Source organism: Sturnira hondurensis, unplaced genomic scaffold (genome assembly GCF_014824575.4).
Source record: "Sturnira hondurensis isolate 20B ecotype Veracruz unplaced genomic scaffold, ASM1482457v3 Scaffold0020184, whole genome shotgun sequence".
Lineage (NCBI taxonomy): Eukaryota > Metazoa > Chordata > Mammalia > Chiroptera > Phyllostomidae > Sturnira > Sturnira hondurensis.
Window position 1 is genome coordinate 1,096,483 of NW_028092815.1, and position 20,970 is coordinate 1,117,452.

A 20,970-nucleotide genomic window follows, 5' to 3' on the forward strand; every position below is an offset into this window, starting at 1 on the left:
CAGCTCAGGAGAAGTTAGGTCTTCCACAAGGCGGGTTAGGGACGGGCCAGAAGCAGAGACAGCTGGCACGCAGGGCTGTGGGAGTGAGCACTGCCCTCCCTGTGCTGCTTGGCAGCTTCCACAAGGCTGGTGCCCTGCCTCAGAGGAGCTTTCTGTAAACCTGTGTCTTTAACAAAGAGCTTGGAAGGAAAGGATCTTTCACAGCCATCAGTGTTTAAGTCTGTGCAACCAGCTTTCACCAGGGAGCAGATGAAGAGCTCGTGTTCCTTTTCTGGGCTCAGAAAAAGCCCCCAGGGCCAATCACAGGCCCAGCGGCTTGGCCGATTTATTCCATTGTTTGCCTCCTTTCCTGGTGTATGTAAACATCGTAGGCACAGGCATAAGGATACTGTGGAACACATTCATTTTACTATTTTTTAATTAATAACAGGAGGCCTCGATAGTGAGGAAAACGTTTCCTGTCCCATTTGCTGCATGAGGGGCACAAAGATGGAGACTCTGTAATGGTGTTTCCGAGGGTCTCGGAGCCACTGGTGGCAGGCCCCAGCTTCTGGTTCTGCTTTCAGGTTTTTAGCTTTGGCCTCAGTTGTCTCACCTGTGATGTCATACCTGGACTACAGAAGCAAAAAGAGACAACCTAAGAAAAATCCTTAGGCCAGAGCCTTGTGCACAGAAGGGGCATGGTCTTTCCACGGAGCCACGATGCCTTGTTTTCCAGGTATCCTCCTGCCTCCCTCCGACCCACCTGGCCCTGGCCCGCGTGGTGGGAAGCCTGTGAATGACACAGCTCCCTAGTGTCAGGGATACACCAGAACACGTGCCAGAGGGAGACTTCACTTCTGGAACCCTCTGACGAAAGGAGCCAGTGAAAATGTGGCCTTTCTCAGAGAATGAAAGTGGTAACACACAGAACCGACGGCAGCACAGGGTTTCTGATGCTCTCAGTCAGGGGTCAGGGCGGCACCCCTCTCCTCAGCTGGCATCCCGCAGCTCTGGGTCTTCTGTGCCCCCCACCCCACCCCCCGACCACCTCTCCATGCCTTTCCCTTCCTGCGGCCTCACAAACACTCCAGCCACATCCACAAACCACCTGGGAGGTTTTCTGCAGGGTCGTTAAAAAGGCTCGAAGGGGAAAAGCATTCACAAGAAACCTCAGTCAGGTATAGGATGACCCACCAGAAGGAACATTCCTTTTCTTCCTGGAACAGGGTGGAGAGAGGCCCCAGGTTGTGTGGAGCAACTCCAGACTCAGCTTCTTCAGTCCCCTAGACACTCAAGCACAGCAGAGTCTCGGGAACAGTGCTGTTGGTCCCGTGATACCTTTTCTCTCAGAAATCCTAAATGACTTCAGGGAAGAGCTCACCCCTCCTATGACGGAGGGTGTTACCTCCCGGAAAATGCAAGCACAGCAAAGGAGCCTCAGAGACAGGGTGTTCCAGGTAGAGAGCACTCAGACAAAAGGCAGATTTGATTTACTGAGTAAGCAAAAAAACAAAACAAAACAACATGGAGGCACTGCAGTGAACCTGAAACGGTGAGTGGTGCACGCGTGCCCCTCGTCAGAAGCACCCGCATGAGGCAGCCTGCGTTTGAGAGAGATCAGGACAGGGGTGCCAACTTCCCCTTTGGTTTGGCATCTGCTGTAAGAGCTCTTGAGTCCACCTCAAGGACGCTTTGTCTCCCTTCCTACACAGGGACTAAGCATGCAGTTTGCCAACTGAGCTTGTGGCAAGGACAGCAGCAGCCCTGTGTGACGACAGGACTTGACCTTCTTTACCTTCAAAGCCCTTTCTCTCAGTAGCAGCAGTAGCTGCAGCATCGGTCACTGCTGTCGTGCCCACTCTGTGCCAGGCCTCCCCTTCAATCCTTCTCTTTAGCCCACACAACAGTCCAGCAAAATACTGTTGCCATTTCGCACGGGAGAAAACGAAAGGCTGGAGTTTTGGAATTGTAGAAGTGACTCAACAGCTGCTGGAGGGAGAGAGCCAGGATTTGAAGCCACGTGTGCTGGTCTCCAGAATTCACGTTTTTCGTATAAGTCTCCCCTTCCTCTAGACTTCTGTTGCTTGGCCCAAATATCACTAACCCAGCATTTCCAGTCCCACTGGAACGAGACTCTAAACGGGGGTGGGGGGTGGGGGGGCGCAGCAGTTTTCCTGTGTATCGCTGGCTGAGTGTCCTTGCCCACACCACTTTCTTCTCTAGACGTCGCTAGTTCATTGGAATGCCCAATCACACCTGCCTCCCAGGAACAGAAGAGGGAAGGCGAGAGCTGGTTCACGTTCGCAGGGCCTCGGGTGAATCGAGATTATCTCAGAGGGAGAACTTGATCAGAAGGAACAGTAATAAATGCGCTTTCACAAATAAGAAATAAAAGAGGCCAAGTTATTTTTAGAAAATAATTCATGCGCACACTCCTTCCCTCAGTGCCAATTGAGCGCAATGTGGGTCAGGCAGAAAAGCAAGTGCCCTTTGGGTTTAGCTGGAGGACAGAGTTGATCGCAAGGGGTTCCTTGTAAAAGTCCATTGCCACCATCTTTCTCGTAGAAAGACGACTTCTCAGAGTCCGTTTGGATGGATGCAACACTTGATTTTTTTTTGCTCTCAGAAGGAAGGAGTCCCAATAGCCACATCTCTTGTTATATTTAGCTCATTCTAAGCCATTTCCAGGAGATGTCAGAATTCTCAAGTGGATCAAGCCCAGTCTCCTTGTTGCATCTTCACAGAAACTTTCATCAAATGATTCAGAAAGAGGACATGGCATTCTCACCAGCAAAGTCAGACAAAGCCCCATGTCCCCGACACTCACAGGCCTCGTGACCAGGCCTGCACCTTGAGTGCCCCATCAACACTGCCCAGTCAACAATGAAGTTGCCTGGTCTGGATCCCAAGGTTCTAACTATTTTTCATATTAAAAGAAATACCTAAAAGGGACATTAGCCTGGCTGGTGTGGCTCAGTGGATTAAGTACCAGCCTGTGAACCAGAGGGTCATCATTTTGATTCCCAGTCAGGGCACATGCCTGGGTTGTGGGCCAGGCCCCCAGTAGGGGGCATACCTGTGGCAACCACATACTGATGTTTCTCTCCCTCTCTCCCTCCTTTCCCCTCTGTCTAAAAAAAAAAAATAAAGTCTTTAAAAAAAGATATATTAGGCCCTGGCTGGTGTAGCTCAATGGATTGAGTGCGGGCCTGCAAACCAGAGTATCGTGGTTCAATTCCCAGCCAGGGCACATGCCTGGGTTGCAGGCCAGTTCTCAGCAGGGGATGCATGAGAAGCAACCATACATTGATATTTCTCTCCCTCTCTCCTTCCCTTCCCCTCTAAAGATAAATAAATTTAAAATCTTTGAAAAAAGAGATATTAAAAGGCTATATAAACTTTAACGAGTCAGTTCTTTTGTTGGAAAACTAGGAAACAAATATGTGGTGTTTAATAAAGGTATTTAAACTGCATGACAAATTTTCCACCAAACTATGAGGTTCTTTTTGGGTTGGATGGCCCATCTTCACTGGTCAGAATACCTGAATTCTTGTTTCAGCACTGGTCCTAAATTATTATTTAGCTTTAAGCCAGCCACACAGTCTCTGCATCTCAGCTTCTCCTTTAGGAATCAAAAGGACAATATTACCCTGCAGAGGTGCTTGTACCTGCCGTGGGATGCAATGTCCCTTCCCTCCAAACAGTAACACTGGGACCACACCAGCCTTCCCACCTGCACGGGGTTCAGATTTTGCACTCGCGCCTCCCCTGTGATGCATACAGATTCTCACAGTACTTCGTCTGTGCTGTCACTTCATGTGGGCCTCTTGTCTCTCCCTGTTGACTCCAATCTCCTGAAGACAGCACCACATTTTAGAATTCTAGTGTGTTCCATGGTACCTTGCATTTGCAGATGGTCAGCAAGTATGTGTTGATTGTATGTTCACAGATTTTAACAATTTATTTATGCTCTTCTCCTCAAATAAGATAAGGATGATGTCTGCTAGCTGTTACCACCGTGCATTGCTAAAATATTTAAAATCAACCAACATACTGTTCTACCTACTCTCCCACTTCGTTTCTGTGTCATTCCAATAAGGCTGGCTGGGCAGGGAGAACCACGGGGCTTTCACACAGATGGACCACTTGGCACCGAGAGAGGAAGGATTCAGGCTCAAAGCTTCCTACTGAGTTGGGCAGAGTCCTGGACAAAGTCCTGGGCCACAGACCCCTGGCCTAGTCTTGCCTCATGAGCTAGGCTTCCTTTGGGGCCCAGGTCCCCACTGCAGTGAGCTACTGACTGTACCTGGTGGTGCTGGGAGTAACAGGGGCCACAGTGAGACATTACCTCATGGTTTGCAAATCGGATGTCCCGAGAGAATATGGTGGCCACCCAGTCGCACCCTAGTTTGACATCAATGTTCTGGGCTAGTTTCTCTAGGGTGGGTAGGTGGCTGGCTTGGAAGTGGTAAGCCAGGGTCACATGCAGCTGCTTCTTATGAGGCTCCACATGAACTTCTAGAAGAGGAAGGAAACTGCCAGTTATTAGAACTCGGTGATCATGGCCATAGGGGAGACTTCAGGAAGAACAGGGAAACTGGATCCCCAAAGAACAGAGGGCAGAGTCTGCTGTCAGAAAAACACTGTTTCTCTCCCTCACAGATGCAGAATAAAGGGGGCGGGGTGGGTAACAAATCCCGAATCCACCCACGGTCTGAGAGAGAAAGAGCAGCACTTCTGTAGGAGCTGTGTGCCAGCTGAGAGGTGACCACGCGGGTCGGCTGCTCCTCACAGGGACCTGAGGATCGCCATTCCCACTGTGCAGAGGCGGGAACTGAGGCCTGAGGGGGTGGACTAATTCATGGAGCAATAAAGAGCAAATTTTGTAACCATGAGATTCTCAGAGGTATACTGCCTTTGTTTTGAAATCAAGCCTCTCAGCTTCTGGGTGGCTCTGATAGAGAAGTAAAGGAAAATATTTTCCAAATTTAAAAAAGGGTTTCTCAAAGCATTTGCATCAAATAATTATTTGTTGTGAACTGTAGGTCTTAGCTGCCTCTGTGGCCTCCACACACCCAATGCACTAAGCACCCCCCAAGCTGGGACAACCCAAATGACTCCAGACACTGCCAAATGTCCATCCCCCAGGGCCAAGACTGCCCAGGTTGAGAACCATCAGTTTAAAGCAGACAGACTATTATTCTAAGACACCCTCAAAAACAAAACAGAACCAACCAAGTGCCCTCAAAGGGTGTCTGTGTCCAAGCTGTGCATGGAGAAGATGAGACCAGAGGGAATTTGGGGATTTGAGAAATGAAGGGGCTCACGTCACACAAAGATGGAAGCAGAGGTGGACCTCCTGGTTTCGAGGGCTTTTTCTGTTACCCTGCACTATATTTCTTCAGTGTGAGCCCCAAGAGGCAGGGGCTTTGGGTCTTGTTCATACTGTATCCCAGTGTTGAGCACACAACAGGCTTTCAGTGCTTGTTAAATGAACAAAGTCATGCATGCGTGAACCTCCTCAAAGAATCCAGAATGCAGGACCACACTCAAGACTACTTGCTGAAGGGATCTGGAATACCAAGGCATAAGGTGCAGGGCAAAGCCAGGATGGCCTGCTCTCAGGTTGGAAGGGGCTAGGCCAGCTGCACAGGGCAGCGCCCCCAGCGCTCCAGGCCACCACCAGGGGGCGGGTGAGGGCGGAGGATTCGGACAGCAGCCCGTAGCCGCAGCCGCAGCGTTGGGAGGGAACCCATGCCTCCTCCCTGAAAGGAAAGCTTGCCAGGCCTGCCCCGCCTGTCTCTCCCTCAGCAGGGTCTGGCTGGGAGCCGCTTGACTCATTTGTGAAGGGTTTGGGTTTTGTGGCTACAACGCTGGCTTTGGTTTTTTGGAAATTGCAGCGGTTTTGACAGCAGTTGCTGGGGGAGCCCTTCCTAGGAGACGGAGGGGCAGAAGCAGGACGTCATTTCCCTCCTGCGATGCCATTCTCTGAATAGCAAGCTCCTGGGAACGGACAGGCTCCCAGAAGTCAGACAGCGCCCACTCCACCCGGAGAAGAGGGGTGCTGGGGAGGGGTCTTCGAGTCCCTCCTCCCCACGCGGAGGAGCCGCCCCGAAGGCCTGCAGTCCCTCTAGGAGAAGAGAGCTCACCCGGACTCGTTTGGCCGTGCCTGGCCTTGACCACACCCGTGCCTGGCCTTGACCACACCCGTCACGCAGTCCCTAGCCCCAGTTGGGTTTTTCTCCCAAAGAGGGAGGCAGAGCAGAAGTTCCCTGGTAGGGGTGAGAAGAGCAGAAAGGGACACAGGCAGGTGAGGTAGAGGCCAAACATCAGGAGGCGGGGACACAGCCGGGCTGCAGTCAAGTCTTCCTCCCGCACAGGCTGCAATCCCACAGGGTGCTCTGCCCACGCCCAGCTCCTCCTGCGTGGGTCTCCGGTCCCACACCCCGAGGCCTCCCTTCACCCGAGGATGGACAGGACCTGTCCTGTGACTGAGTCTCCTTCCTGTGGTGAAGGGGAGCCCCCAACCTGCGTGGCCCCTCTTTCTCAGAGCACCGTTGTTGCAAGGTTAGGGCTGGCCTGGCAGCCGGGCTGGCTCACCGGTTTTGGATGCAGCCTCTGCGGCGAAGTCTGCGGCAAACTTCTTGAGGCCCTCGGCGCTCTCCTCCTTCACGAAGAGGCCGATGAAGTTGGACGAGGTGTAAAGCTCCAGGGGCAGCGGGGAGGAGAACTTGCACCTCCAGCGACCCACCGTTGTCTGCAGCGCCTCCGCCAGCGCGTCCACCTTGCTGTCCTCACACTGCGGAGACAAGGGCAGCTTCACTCAGAGGCTGGGGAAGGACGTATGCCCTGGTGAGCGCTGGGTCCTCTGCTCTGAGTGGTGGTTACTAAACCATCACCTCCATCTGGGAGGTGGGAGAAGAGCTTCGAGCTCCCAGGTATCTGGAAGGGGACTACCCAACTGGTAAATTAAAGGGGCGCGGCAGCCTACATCCCAGCTCCCTCCCTGCTCTGCTGTGTCCCTCGGAAGGGCCAGACCAAAGAGCGCAGGTCCCGAAGAAAGAGAAGAATGGAGGGAGGTCCAAGGAGAACACACAGTACCTCAGGTACATCCTCATGTGCTCTCTACTGCTGTGCGTCATCTGTGCTTTTCCTGCGCCTCTCAGATGGTCAGGGGCTGACCCTGCTTCCACCCAGTGCCCGCCTGCCTGCAGGGAAGGCGCCCTCCAGGCGCTGTCCCACCCACCCCAGAGCGCTGGAGGGACTGGGTGTCTCTCAGATTCTGAAAAGTCATCAGAAACAGCCAGGGTCACTAAGAGGAAATTATAATCATTTGAACTTTCCAGTGAATAGTGAGAAAGTATTAGGAACATGTGTTTATGTAAAGACAGGGAGGGAGGGAAGGAAGAGGACAAAGGGAGAATAAACAAATATTGTCTTAAAGTGCTACCAATTCTGCCTTGTCTTGAATATACCTGTATAAATCAGTTCTTCTGCATCTCCACAGAGAGCTAAAGTAGATTAATGCATTTATTATAGGGAGAAGGGTTTAATTTGGTCATCAGATAGGCTTTGTGGTAGCTGGGATTATGGACTAGGTTACTATGCCAGGGCAAGGTATCTTTGCCGTCTCTAAAAAATGTGCTGAGTGAGAACCAGTGAAGGGTGACCACTGGCTCTCATGGCATCCCCAGTCTGCAGATGACGTTCTCATTCCCAGATCCCTAATTTCTACTTTCCTTGTCGTGAGAGGGAAAGGCAGAAGTAAAGTGGGTTAGTGAGGCCATCCCCATGGTGGCTGCCAGACCACGTGCCAGTGAGTGGGTCCGGTCTGAACCCAGGGTCTTGCAGTGCACATGGCATCGTGGTACCACCCTGAACAGAGGTGCTCCTGGCCTCGGCACATCAAAAGGAGGAGCTGTGGGCCTCACCAATTCCCCGACGGCCCACCCATCACTGGGAGCCTGTAACCATTTCTGTCAGATTCCCCAGAGTCTTTTGGCCTGGACTGCAGGTCCCAGATGGCAGGCTGGGATGGGGCACCAAGCTCACCATAAAGAACTGGCAGAGGGTGATGTGGGGGAAGATGTTGTGTGCCTTGTTCTTCCCGCAGATCTGCTTCGATTGCTGCCAGAAGTCGGAGAGCTTCTGTGCCAAGGGGCCTGTGGGGCGGAGGTAGAGCACGTACTCCCGGGGCAGAGGGTCATCCAGGAAGGGGTCGCCCACGTGGGAGAACAGCCTGCAAGGGAGAAGGATGAGAGAGCTGGGCAGGCCTTTCCTGACAATGACCACAGGGAAGGGAGGCCTCAGAGAGACATGCCCACCCTCCACATGCACCACTCCCCAGGCACTGCAAGGGAGAGCATTTCACTTTTGTGCTTTAAAAAAATCCACCCCTCCAAGCTCACCCTTCGTAACCATCTTTCAGACACAACAGCTTCTTTGGTGCCTGTCATTCTTTGCATCCGCCCCCCACAACTCCCTAACAAACCTGAAGTAGCTCTCCAGGAAGCATTCTCAGATAAACCCCAAATCCTTTTCTCATCCACCAGCACAGTTTCAGTGGGGCCTGGTCCTTCAGTTCCCTCAACAGTGAAACCCACATGCTTCCAAAACACAAGGGAAGCTTGGGAGGGTTGCCTTGTAGGGTTTGCCCTGCACACTAATGTCCTGAAAGTAAGTAAATAGGTTTCTTTCTAAACTGATTTGCCCAGCACCCCTCACAGTTAAGTGTATCTTTAAGTGACTGGAGGAAGGGCAGATTTTGTGATAAGGACTCCCTCTTAGAAACACTTTGACCTTCTTTAACCACTGCTAAAGGGACACATACTCTGGGGCCAGGGCAGAGGAGGCAACTGGCTTGATAAATGGGCTAGTCACATGGCCTTTTGACTCATCTCTCCCCTCTCTAATAAAGCCCCCTTCTCGCAGGGCTCATTAAAGAGGAGCTGCTCATCCCTCCTCATCCACATATACTTTGAGTTAATTACATGCTACTTTCTCAGCTTATTTAGTTCATACTAACCAGTCACACGCTGCCTGCACACTCCTTCCTCCTGTGGATGCCAAGGCTTTTTGTCTGGAAGAAATCAAATTTCTGTTAGTGTTTTCAGCCTCCTGTCAGTGTTCCTCATCACAGCAGCAAGAGCTGAGTGTTAAGGAAGAGGCATGCAGGCCTCTTAGTGGTGAGGGGAGGGCCAGGCAGTGGACCGCCCCCAGGGCCGCAGCCAGCATGGGGACACAGCACTCGGAATTCATTTCCATGATTAGCCCTGAATCTGCTTGCAGCCTGGCAGCCCATGCAGCCTACTTTTGGCAGGTTTGCATTAGTTTTATTTCTGCCTCCCCAAAGGTAGTAAAACTAAAACTATGTCTTAATTTTTCCCCCTTCATTTTCATCCCCTCATCCTTACTGACCCAGATCCCTTACAGACCATTGCTTTTTTACTGGTAGCCCCTTGGCAAAGTGTGTTAGGAAGTAGAGCTAAATGCCCATAAGGACATTTGGTTTGGTTCATTCAGTGCCTCCTTACACACACCTCCAAGCACCACAACCAGTCACAGGCTGGATCCATTTGGGGGGTCATGGCCAGGGCTGCTATCACCCCCTGCTGCTGGAGTAACAAGGACAGTTCTAGAGCAAGACTCTGTGTGCGAGCACAGCAGAGGACTTCTCAAAGTTCAGACTGGCTCCAAGAGCCAGAGGGTCCTGGGTTGATATCCAGCATTGCTGTTTGTCCATGCATTCATCATTCATGCATTCACACTTGTGGTTCTTCAAGGACACTTACGGAGTTGCTGTGATTTTGTCAGCACAGTGCTAGGCTCTAGGAGTACAGTGAAAAACAAGACTTCATAGTCCCTGCTTTCCTGGAGAGTTCAGCCCAGCAGAGCAGTCATGGAAGTGCTAATTGTACAGGTAATTAGTTAATTATATCTGTGGTCAGGGCAGTGAAGGGAAAGTACAGGGAACCATACCATAGGATGGAGAGACCTAACCCATCCAGGCTGATGATGGGTCAGGGACGGCTTCAGTAAGAAGTGACACTGCCGTGAGACCTGAAGATGTACACTCCTCTGGGTAGGGACCGGTGCGGTTTGCGTGGGGGCTGTGGCAGTGAAAGACAGCTGCTTGCACAGCGCCTGACGCATGGGTGATGACCAAAGCACAGCCATTGTGTCCCTTTGTACTATACTGATTCTGGGTCCCTGGGAGCGAGGAGAGAGAGTAGAACATTCTAGTTAAATCAAAGCTCTCTCCAAGTCTCCTTTTCCTAACTGACTGCTGAACCCAACTCCTCTCTCCTTTTTCTCGTCCCTCTACGGAGCAGTGGGAACAGCTGAGGCTGCAAGGATGACGGAGGCACCTTAGAGGTCACCTGCAGCCCACGTTCGCCACTCCACCCAGGGATGGGGGAAGCAAGTCAGGTAACCAGGTAACAGGCCCTGAGCAGCTGGCTGAGGGGCTGCTGAGTGAGGGTCAGACTGCCGCTCTGCTCCACTGCTCACAGGCAATTCCAAAGCCTTCCTTCCCCTCCTGAGAATGTGAGCACAAATCCTGAAGGATGGGGATGAAGGAATCTGCACAGCTAGCAGCACAGCACCACGGAACACAAGCCCCCAACAGTAGGATGGAGTGCAAAGAAGCCCGGCTGGTGCTGCGAACCCCTTGGAGCAGAATTTCTTGGGACAGAAGCTGCTGAGGAAGAGACTGGAAAACAGATATTTCCCCTCCCCCTTTTCCACATAAGGAGCTAGACTGCAGCCCCATTGCCAGCCCTGTGTCCTTTACTGTTTACTAGGCGATTAGAGGCCACACTCCTTGTCTTTCTTTAGATCCAGAAGCCATATACCCAACAGAGGAATGCACAGTGTTTTCGAAGTTAGAATCTCTGAGGGACTAAATTAATCAAAAAACTTGTTGTTTCAAAAATGGTTGAGAAAGTGAAAACTCATCTTCGGTACAATGTGCTATTTAGATAAAGGATCCAGTTTCTTTTTTGCTTCGCCCTTCCCCCAGTGAAATACATCCTGCTGAAATTTACTTTCCTTTAAGCACTAGGAGTATCATCCTGGAAACCAAAGGTCTCATTAAGTCATGGTCTTTCTAACTTAAAAGACAAGTTTTAGAGAGCGTTCAAAACTACAATTGAGAAAGATAACAAAAGGCTTAGGTGAGAAGGCAGTGATACAAGTTTATGGAAATCTAAATTCTTTCTGATGGAGACAAGTCAGAGAGATCTTCAATTTTACGGGACTAACATCTCTCCTTCTCAAACTATTCCAAAAAATTCAAGAGGAGGAAAGCCTCCCATGCTCACTCTAGGAGGCCAGATTATTTCAATCTCAAAACATGACAAACACATTGCAAAGACAGAAAATTATAGGTCATTATCCCTGGTAAATAACATAGATGCAAATTTTTTCATATTAGCAAACCAAATCCATCAATACATTAAAAAGATCAAAATAGCACAGTACTGGCATAAAAACACACAGATCAATGGAACACAAGAGAGAGAGCCCAGAAATAATCCCATGCCTATATGGAAATTAATATATGACAAAAACAGGCAAGAATATACAATGGGGTGAAGACAGTCTATTCGGTAAGTGGTGTTAAAAAAATTGGACAGATACATACAAAAAATGAAAACAGGCCACCTTCTTACATCATATACAAGAATAAGCTCCATATGGAATAAAGACTTAAATGTAAGATTTAAAACTATAAAACTCTTAGAAGAAAACATAGACAGTAAAATCTCTCACATTTCTCCTAGCAATATTTTTTCTGGTATATCTCCTTGAGCAATGGAAATATGTCAAATTAAAAAGTTTTGCACAACAAAGGAAACCATCGACAGAACAAAAAGACAGCATACTTAACAGAAGAAAATATTTGCCAATGGTACATCTGTTAAGGGATCAATAACCAAAATTCATATAGAATTCATACAACTTAATAACATAAAACAAACCATCCAATGAAAAAGGGACAGAGGACCTGAATAGACACTTCTCGAAAGAGGACATACAAATGGCCAATAGACATATGAAAAGATGTTCGACATCACTAATCACCAGAGAAATGCAAATTAAGACCACAATGAGACATCACCTCACACCTGTCAGAATGACCGTCATCAATACCTCAACAAAAAACAAGTGTTGGTAAGGATATGGAGAAATAAGAACCCTCGTGCACTGTTGGTGGGAATGCAGATTGGTGCAGTCACTGTGGAAAGCAGTATGGAGGTTCCTCATAAAATTAAAAACGGAACTGCCTTATGGCCTAGCAATTCCACTTCTGCATACACATCCAAATAAATCCAAAACACTAATTCAAAAAGATATATACATTCTACGCTCACTGCAGCATTATTTACAATAACCAAGATATGGAAGCAACCTAAGTGTCCACTGACTGATGAATGGATAAAGAAGATATGGTATATACATGATGGAATATTATGCAGTCAAAAAGAATGAAATCTTACCATTTGCGAATGACATGGATGGACCTAGAGGGAATATGCTAAGTGAAATGTCAGACAAAGACAAATACCATATGATTTCATTATGTGTGGACTCTAAAGAACAAAATAAACAAACAAAACAGAAACAGACTTGTAGATACAGAGAACAAACTAATGGTTGCCAGAAATGAGGAAGCTGGGTGAAATGATGAAGAGCTTAAGAAGTACAAATTGGTAGTTAAGGAATAGCCACAGGGATGTAAAGTAGAGCATAGTAACTATAGTCAATAGTGATATAATAACTGTGTGTGGTGCCAGGTGGGTATTTGAATTATCTGGGGAATCACTTTGTAAATTATCTAATTGCCGAACCACTCTGCTGTACACCTGAAACTAATATAAAATAATATTGAGTGTCAACTGTAATTGAAAAGAGTAAGGTAAGTAGGCCTGGCTGGTGTGGCTCAGTTGGTTGGAGTGTCATCCCATAAACCCAAAGACTGTGGGTTCAATTCCCAGTCAGGGCACATGACTAGGTTGTGGGTTCTGTCTCTAGTCAGGACGTGAGTTAGAGGCAACCAAACTACGTTTCTCTCACACATCGATGTTTCTCTTCCTCCCTCTCTATAAAAAAAAAACATCAAATAAGCACATCCTTGGGTAAGAATAAAAACTACTGTATGGAAGGCTGTTGTGCACCATCTCTAATAGAGGCAGGCCAGAATAAAATAAGTTACATCCATAGCACAAAGGGCTCAGGTTATCAGAAGGAACTTCCTGGCAGTATGTGCTGTAAAGCTGTTTGATTTTTTTGAAAGTTCCTGGCAAGTAGTTACTGGTCTGAAACAGAGGTGTGCAATTCTCCAAGCAAGAAGTCCTGGGCGGTGGGAGGTGTAAAACTCTGGCTTCCCTGAGGAGCCAGGAGTGGGGCTTGGCTGCTCCTTCACCTGCTTTCCAGCCAGGGTTGGTTTGGGTTCACTTTGTTCCCAGAACTCTGCCCACAGAGCAGACTGACCATGGGCGCAGTAGAACACGCCTCCCTCTCTGCACCTCACTGAAGAAAGACTGGGGGAGAGCACCCACCTCCAGGGCCCCTCCCCGAGGGCCCAATGCCAATGGGCTTTGGGGTGTGCAGGGTGGACCCCAAACATCAGGCTGAGCCTGAGTGGCTGCTAACTTGGGAGTGCCTCAGAAGTTGTCAGAGGCAGCTGGAGACCTTGAGTAAATAAAAGAGTAGCGCTTGAAACCCAAAGGTGAGGAGTCCGGCCATTGAATTACAGCAGCTAATCATTTCAGTGGGACCTCAGTAGTTAAAATTAGTAGGACATATGTGAGCTGCTGATGCCCTCTCACGTGAGAACATAAATTTGACTTCTGATCCTGGTCCTACCTAACCTTCCCAATTATATTTAGGGTTTATTCTTAGCAGAATGTGAAAGAAAGGGCTTGGTGATGCTGCAGTGAAAACAGGGAGAAGGTAAAGATGAAGCTTCAGGGGTCGGCAACTCATGAAGGTCTCTGGGCCATTTTAGAGAGTTTGGACCCGATGGCCTCATGTAAGGGGGAGCAGTAAAGAACGGCACATCAAAGAGGGGTGGTCAGATTTGGGAAACACTTAAGGGAGACTATCACCGCAGGAGAGTGTTCACAAAGACTTGTCAGTAACAGAGCAGGGTGTTGAGAGGGTGAAGTACAATGAGGATGAAATGTTGGTGAGGGTGTTTGGGTTATCGATTGAATGAATCTTGGAGACCGATGGGAAGTGTAGCTTGAACGTAGGCACAGATGGTAGGGATGCCCCCGGTTAGAATGTGGGACTGCAGATAAGCTTGGGTTGGGGTGGTAGTGGGGAAGGAGCTCAGTTACTGTTCCCTGGAGAATCTGGAGGTGTGGGCTAAGAGCTAGACCAAATATCATTAACAGACGACCAGCCTAGTTCTGGGCTGCTATGTCCCTGAAGTTTTCTGTTAGCTTCCCTTTGATTCTCAGTCTCTTTCTGTTTGTAAGCCAGACATTTTTTTTAGATGATCCATTGAGCTCCTATTTCCTGTCTAAGGAATCCCTTCAGGTCCCACTTCACTTGATACCGAGGTCAGTAAATACCCAAGCCACCCCCGGCTCAGGTGGGTAGGTTAACCCGGACCCCCAGTTCTCCAAGGACCATGACACATCTCCCATGTGCCTTCAGAGAACAGTTCATTCCCTATTTTATGGAAATTGACCAAATTCAAGTATTTGAAACCTGAAGTAAAAAGCAATAGGGAGCATATATACACTAATAGAAATGAAAGTCTATTCCCCCCAAATAGTAGGAGTTTGATGTAATTGAGTAGAGAGCTAATCTGTTGGGCTTTCCAATTACTTGAATTTGTTCTCCCCTTGGCTTTGGATTGCTAGTAAGATGTGTACTCATGGACTCAGGACCTCCCTTGCTCTGTGCACTGGTTCTCTGGAACCAAGGACTTATTTGTGTAGCAAAAGAGAAGAGAAGGGTCAAGAATAAAATCTGCCCTGGCTGGTGTAGCTCAGTGGATTGAGTGCAGGCCTGCGAACCAAAGGATGGAGGTTCGATTCCCAGTCAGGGCACATGCCTGGGTTGCAGGCCGGTTCCCAGCAGGGGATGCACGAGAGGCAACCATACACTGATATTTCTCTCCCTCTCTCCTTTCCTTCCCCTCTAAAGATAAATAAATAAAATCTTTAAAAAAAAGAATAAAATCTTCCAAGTGGATGAAGCTCCCGATGTAGCCACAATTAAATATTACCTTTTCCACATGTAGCTAAGACGATCTCAAATTTAAAAACATTTAATGCTAACTGTAGGATTTTTAAAAATGTTCTTAACCTCCAGGATATTAGTTGTTAAATTTTCCATATCTCATACTGTGCATTCAATTAAAAGATGACCTAGATAGCTCACTCTTTTCCCTAGATCTGCCCAGGCTGGGGGATGGGCAAACTTAGGTAGCACCAACTCCTATTTTTTCTGGTTGGCGTGTCTGGTAATACAAAGAAACCACTGAGACCACTAAGCAAAACCGGAGGATTCTTTCAGGGTGTATGTAAATAGCAGATGCTGTTTTGTAGCGCGGTTTTGGGGAGGGAAAGCCGGGGCTTTTACTGCGCTCTGTCAAGACTCACTGCTCAGTGCTGACCTTCACCGGATAATAAGGCAGCTTCTCCAGGGGTCTGAGGCTGACAGCTGCCCTGAGAACAGAGGGCGAGCAGGGAGCTCCGCACTAGTTGGTTCCTCTAGCAGGGGATATACAGCAAGGAAGTCAGTGAGAGGTGTAACAAGGAAGACCCACACACCCCAGGCACTTAGACAGACCCTCCTGACCAACGGGGAAGCTGGAGCCCCTCTGGACCTGGCCGGCTGACTCCATCCCGACAGGCCAGCTGTCCAACCTCCTCTGTGGTCCTCCCTATCTAGGGGCTCATTCCAAAGCCGTGGCTCGGGGTGGAGTCCGTGGGAGGAGTGTGCATGCGAGCAGTTGAAGCACTGAGCCCAGAGTGCCTCCCTGAGCCTGGGAAGCCTCTCAGTGAATGAGCTCCACACTCCCTCTTCTCTTCTTTGGGAGAAGTGGCCACTGAACCTTCACTTGGTTGAAGCATGGACATCTGTTCCAGACTCTTGGGGCACCTTTCAGATCGGCTGGGGCTTCTCGGCAGAAGAGAGCATCCCTGACATGCAGAGCTCCCACCAGTAGTGGGATCTGCAGATGGAGTGGATGGACCCAAAGAAAGAGCACAGTGCTGGCCAAGGACAGCATATGCTTACAGCATTGCCACTGGCCCCTGCCCCTGTGCTGCACCTCTGCCCCTGCCTCAGCTGCTGGTACGGGCACCCTCTCCCCTTCCAGGGCTGGTGAGATCTGAGCAGTTTCAGTCCCCCTTTAAACTGAGGTCAGAGGCCACAGGGAGGTGGGGGCGCATTTGAGGTGCTGCTGAGAGCCACACAAGCCTAGGAGGGGCAGAGGTGACATCACAGCTAGGCCTTCCTGGCTCAAGTAAAATCAGGGGCTAGCCAAGCCCTGCTGTCCAGAGGGTCCTTGCCAAAGCCACGGCAGTGGCGTTGGCTCTCTGGTGTCCTTCCCTGAAGGGAGTCAATTCCCAGTTAGGCCCTTTAGCTTCTTCATCTTCAAAGAGGAGGTGATGAATGTGCACACAAGGAGGTGAGAAAGAGAGATGTGACATTTATAAAGTGTTCTGGGGACCTTAGAAGCAACCATAAGGGGTAACAAAACAAAACAAAACACCTGTGATCCGTGGCTGCTGAGGAAGCTGAGACCACCCTGTCTATTGCTCTGTATGACCAGACTAGGTAGCACTTCCTTCAGGGCTGGGCCAGAGGAGAGTCTTCCCTGCTTCCACAGACCTTAAGGGGAAGGGGCTCCATGGTGTCTCTTGGTGACTCAATAGCCCCTGTGCTCAGAAAGTTCTTCGACCTCTGCCCACACTCAAGCTACCTTCTCTATACCCGGTAGAGCTGATCACTGTTTCCCTATTAACTAAATAATTTATTCTGTCACTTTCACACAAGAAATTTAGTGACTTTAGGTCACCAAGGCCAGTGAGACGGGCTTGCCTAGAGCCTGGGCCTCCTGCCGAAAAACTCCACCTGTGAGGTCTCTGCCCGCAAGTCTCCCCTTGGGAGCTGAAGGAAGGCAGTGGGCAGGCCTGTCAATCAACCGAATCATAGTGGCCCCAACCATTTCCTTCAGAGGAAGTGAACCTAATGGAGAAAGCTGTATTGATCAGAAAGACCCAGTTTCAGGATGTGTCTCCGACGGTGAACCCTTTCAGTCGGCTGGGCTAATGGCCTGTGCTTTCAGATGCTATGGCTGTGCATCTGGCAGTGCTGGGACAGCAAGCCTGCTGGGGGCCAGGGCTGCTGCCAGCCAGGACAGCCCACAGCAAGGAAAAGGCTATGGGCTTCATTTTATTTTTTAAACTAAAACTAATCGGAGAAGGGAAAACAATGCCAGGCTTTGGGAGCTGAAGAACACACAGCTGAGAACAGCGCTGTGCTCCCTCCTGTCAACCAGACTCAGTTCCACCCATGGCGAGACCACTCAGCAGCTCTGCTCTGGGCTGTCGGGCAGGCAGCGTGCTGCGGAGGCCCAGAGGCCCCCACGCAGAGGCCTTGTTGTGTTCTCGCTGAAAAGGTACTGGAGCTCTGGCCACTGCTGTGGGAGGCGGCAGCGTGCAATTGGGAAACCAGCCGTTTGACCAGGGGGTGGGAGCCGATGGCACGTTTCTCTCTGTCTCTGTTGTAAGTCTCCCGGGACCAACACAGTATCTTTCCTCCTCCAGGATCAATGCATTTCTTCACAGAGGCATATGTAGAGTGTTTGCAGTGTGAAAGAAGCACATTCCTGGGGACCACACACTTACTAGTTCTCGGACTGAAAACCAGTTAACTATACTAAAATTCATCTTCCAAGTATCTTACATGAGGATGATGATATCTACCCCCTGCAGGCAGAATGACGATTAATACTGGGCGTGTGCTGAGAGCTGGCAGACAAGTATACTAGATACTTGAAAATAACATCTGCACACTTGCCCATGCACATTCTCTAAGAGTCTTTGCAGTTTTCCAAAAATAAAATGTTTGTAAGTTGCATGCGAATTGACATACTTCAAGACGAGGCATCCAAAGACCCAGGTCCCCTCTCTGCTGAAATGGCCTACAGCCATTTGGAGATGTCCTGCGGAGCATATGGGATCTGGGGAGAGAGACGAGCTTTCCGGATAAGGTAACAACACAAGGAAAGGTGACATGACTCTGGTAGAGGACGGCTGCTGGACAGCTTTCCTGGAGAGGGGGCACTGGCCACACTGTCGGGAGGCAGGTGGGGAGTTTGGCTTTGATCAGGAAGGAAATGGGGAGTCATCAAGGCTCTGAGCAGGTGAGGATAAGATGTCCATTGAAGGAATCAAGGAGAGAACAGACAGCCCTGAGTGGGGCGTCTGCAGTTGTCAGGCCCTGGGAGGGCTGGCCAGGGTCCCCCTTTCCTCTAACACCCTAAAAGCCTAGGATACTTGTGCTCCCTGTGGGGCGTTTATTCCTCACTGTGCTGAGTAATGCCACCTCTGTCCCTCTGAGCTGCCTCCCAAGGAAACAGGATAAACGTTTCGAAAGTTCAGTCCATTCTACCTGAGGAACTACTATTGCTGCCTGAGTAACAGAGGATCACAAGCTGCCCTGTGTTACCTGAAGATGCACAGCAAACTGGGAGCACAGGAACCCCCAAATCAGATTAAATGAGACCAAGACTGCAGCGCTAACACTTGGCACAGGGTCTGCCTGGAACAGGTGCTCGGTGAGGAGGGCCGTGATTTCTGTTGTGATGACTACCTCCTCTCCAGGATGTAACCACCTCTGCGTGCTTTCCTGCACTTTTCCTCCTCCAAGTGACACCCGAGACAGGAGCGTGGGTTAGTGCTCTACTTAGCAGGTCAGGTCAGTTTCATGTTTAAGGCATCAGTCTTTCTGACTCTTTGTCAGTCCAGAAGATTCTGTTTCTAGGTCTCAGGTGCTACAGAAAACCATGGGACAGACGCAGGCCCCCCTGGAAGAGCGGCGTCTACTGTGCACAGCCTCTGTGTTCCTGAGGAGGACAGTCCAGCTGGTCTGAGGGCAAAGATGTCCACGAAATTCAAGAGGTTGTGTCCCTGTGAGGTGCTGTGAGGATGGGCAGGAGGTTAACACGAAGACACAGCCCCAGGTGCTTTCAGGCTATGCCCAGGTGGGAATGCTCCCAGGTGTGCGGAGCATAGGGGAGCCAGGTGGGAGTGCTCCCAGGTGTGCGGAGGGCAGGGGAGCTGTGGCAGGAAGACACAGAACTGGGAGGCAGTGGCTGCATGCGGAGGCACCAGGGGAAAAAGACTGAGCTCACCAGCAGAAACAGCATGCCGCACCAGCACTGTCTCCTGTATAATCATTTATGGATCCTCCTGAGCCCAGTGAGAGAGGCAGAACATCGTTGTTATTTTTATTTCACAGATAAGGAAAAAAAGGTGACAGAGAGGCTAAAAGACTTGTTCAACTCACAGAGTAGCCAGAGGTGACTGAACTCCGACCTGCCTGCTCTCGCCCAGAAATCTGAGGGACACAGGCCCTTGGGGAGGGCCAGGGTGCATGCAGCCAATCACTGCAGTAACTGGCAAGTGGGGTTTAGATTACAGGGAGGGAGTAGCACCCCGCCCCACCCCAAAGGATCTGGGAGAAAGAGATGAAAATAAGGAGTCATTTCAGGTTCCAGGGGCTAATTTTTTTTCTCTTCCCATTCTCACCTCCTTCCTCACTGAACTGCTAAAATCAGCCCCCAAATACTTAAAGAGGAATGTTTTTTAGTCCTTCTGGAATGGTTTCAGCCCAAGGTTATGGGAGAGGCTCTGACTCACAGCCTTGGTGTGTCAGAGAAAAGCACCCAGACCAGAGCCATCGTCACCATCCTGTACCTTTTCACACAAGTGATTTACTCATTAATGTGGATGGTTTACGAGGAGGCAGCCCCTATACTAAACATTTTAAACATAAATGATCCCGTCCAGTCCTTACTCAGCCCTTTCAGGTAAGTACCTTCATTTCCCTCACTGAACCCGTGAGGAAGGGGAGGCTGAGAGAGACTGCAGAACCTGGCCCAGGTCCCAGTGTCATCCTGAGCAGACGGATGGAGGCCAAGCCAGCAAAAGAATGGCACGGTCTAGGTACACGTGACCTTCAGAGCTCGCTTAGAAACCTGCTGCCACCCTGGGCTTGATGCAAGGTGACCCGCCCCCCGGGAGGACCCGTGGCTCCAGAGTTAGGCTCACCTCTCCCCATGGCACTATGGGCCCCCAGCGGCCTTGCTCCTGTCTGCTCTTCAGCTTCGACACCACGTGTTCTGCTCCCAGCCTCTTGTTGCACACTCACACCTTCCTTCTGCTCATCACTGTTGCTGCAAGGTTCACAGACCCCTCAGCGACCTGCTTCTTCCCACTGTTACAGCCTGTCTCCTTCGGAAAGCTGTGCCTGCCCTGTCCCGGTGCCCGCAACAGCCCACCTGACTGCATCGCAAGCCTCCACAGGACAATGAAGGACCTGTCCCCTGTGAGGGACTGGCAGCCACTGAGCACAGGCCACCTCTTCTTTGTGTAGCCCTACTGGTTGGCACAGCATTTAGCACACAGTAGGTACTAACTAATTTTTCAAAAGTGAACTTCATGAATATGTTGAAGGTACAGACACCAGTGTGGCAGACAGGCCCTGAGACCCTAGTAAAGTCACCCCCCCTCCCAGTTCAGTCCTCTGTGCTACCGCCCTCCCTGCAGTGGAGGGGACACCCAGGGTATGCTTGTATCCAACAGAACATGGCAGAGTGGGTGGAGGTTGCTCCTGCAGTTCACCATGACACACGCACGAAGCTCTAGTGAGTCCCTGTCCTGCCGGCCCCGAAGCGGCAGCAGGCTGGGATCAGCCCATGGGCCTCACAGCAAGGCAGCCTTGGGGGCCCCCAGT

General features: G+C 50.1%; 1 protein-coding gene across 1 annotated transcript in view; it reads right to left on the bottom strand.

Annotated features, from left to right (window-relative positions):
* UBASH3B (ubiquitin associated and SH3 domain containing B) overlaps positions 1-20,970 on the bottom strand; it is a 139,708-nt gene that overhangs the window by 31,749 nt on the left and 86,989 nt on the right. Inside the window, exons 2-5 of the mRNA XM_037029051.1 lie at positions 9,008-9,061; positions 8,035-8,221; positions 6,583-6,781; positions 4,331-4,500 (exon numbers count right to left, since the gene is read on the bottom strand). Coding sequence (XP_036884946.1) covers positions 4,331-4,500; positions 6,583-6,781; positions 8,035-8,221; positions 9,008-9,061 — 610 coding nt within the window. The remainder of the gene's footprint in view (positions 1-4,330; positions 4,501-6,582; positions 6,782-8,034; positions 8,222-9,007; positions 9,062-20,970) is intronic.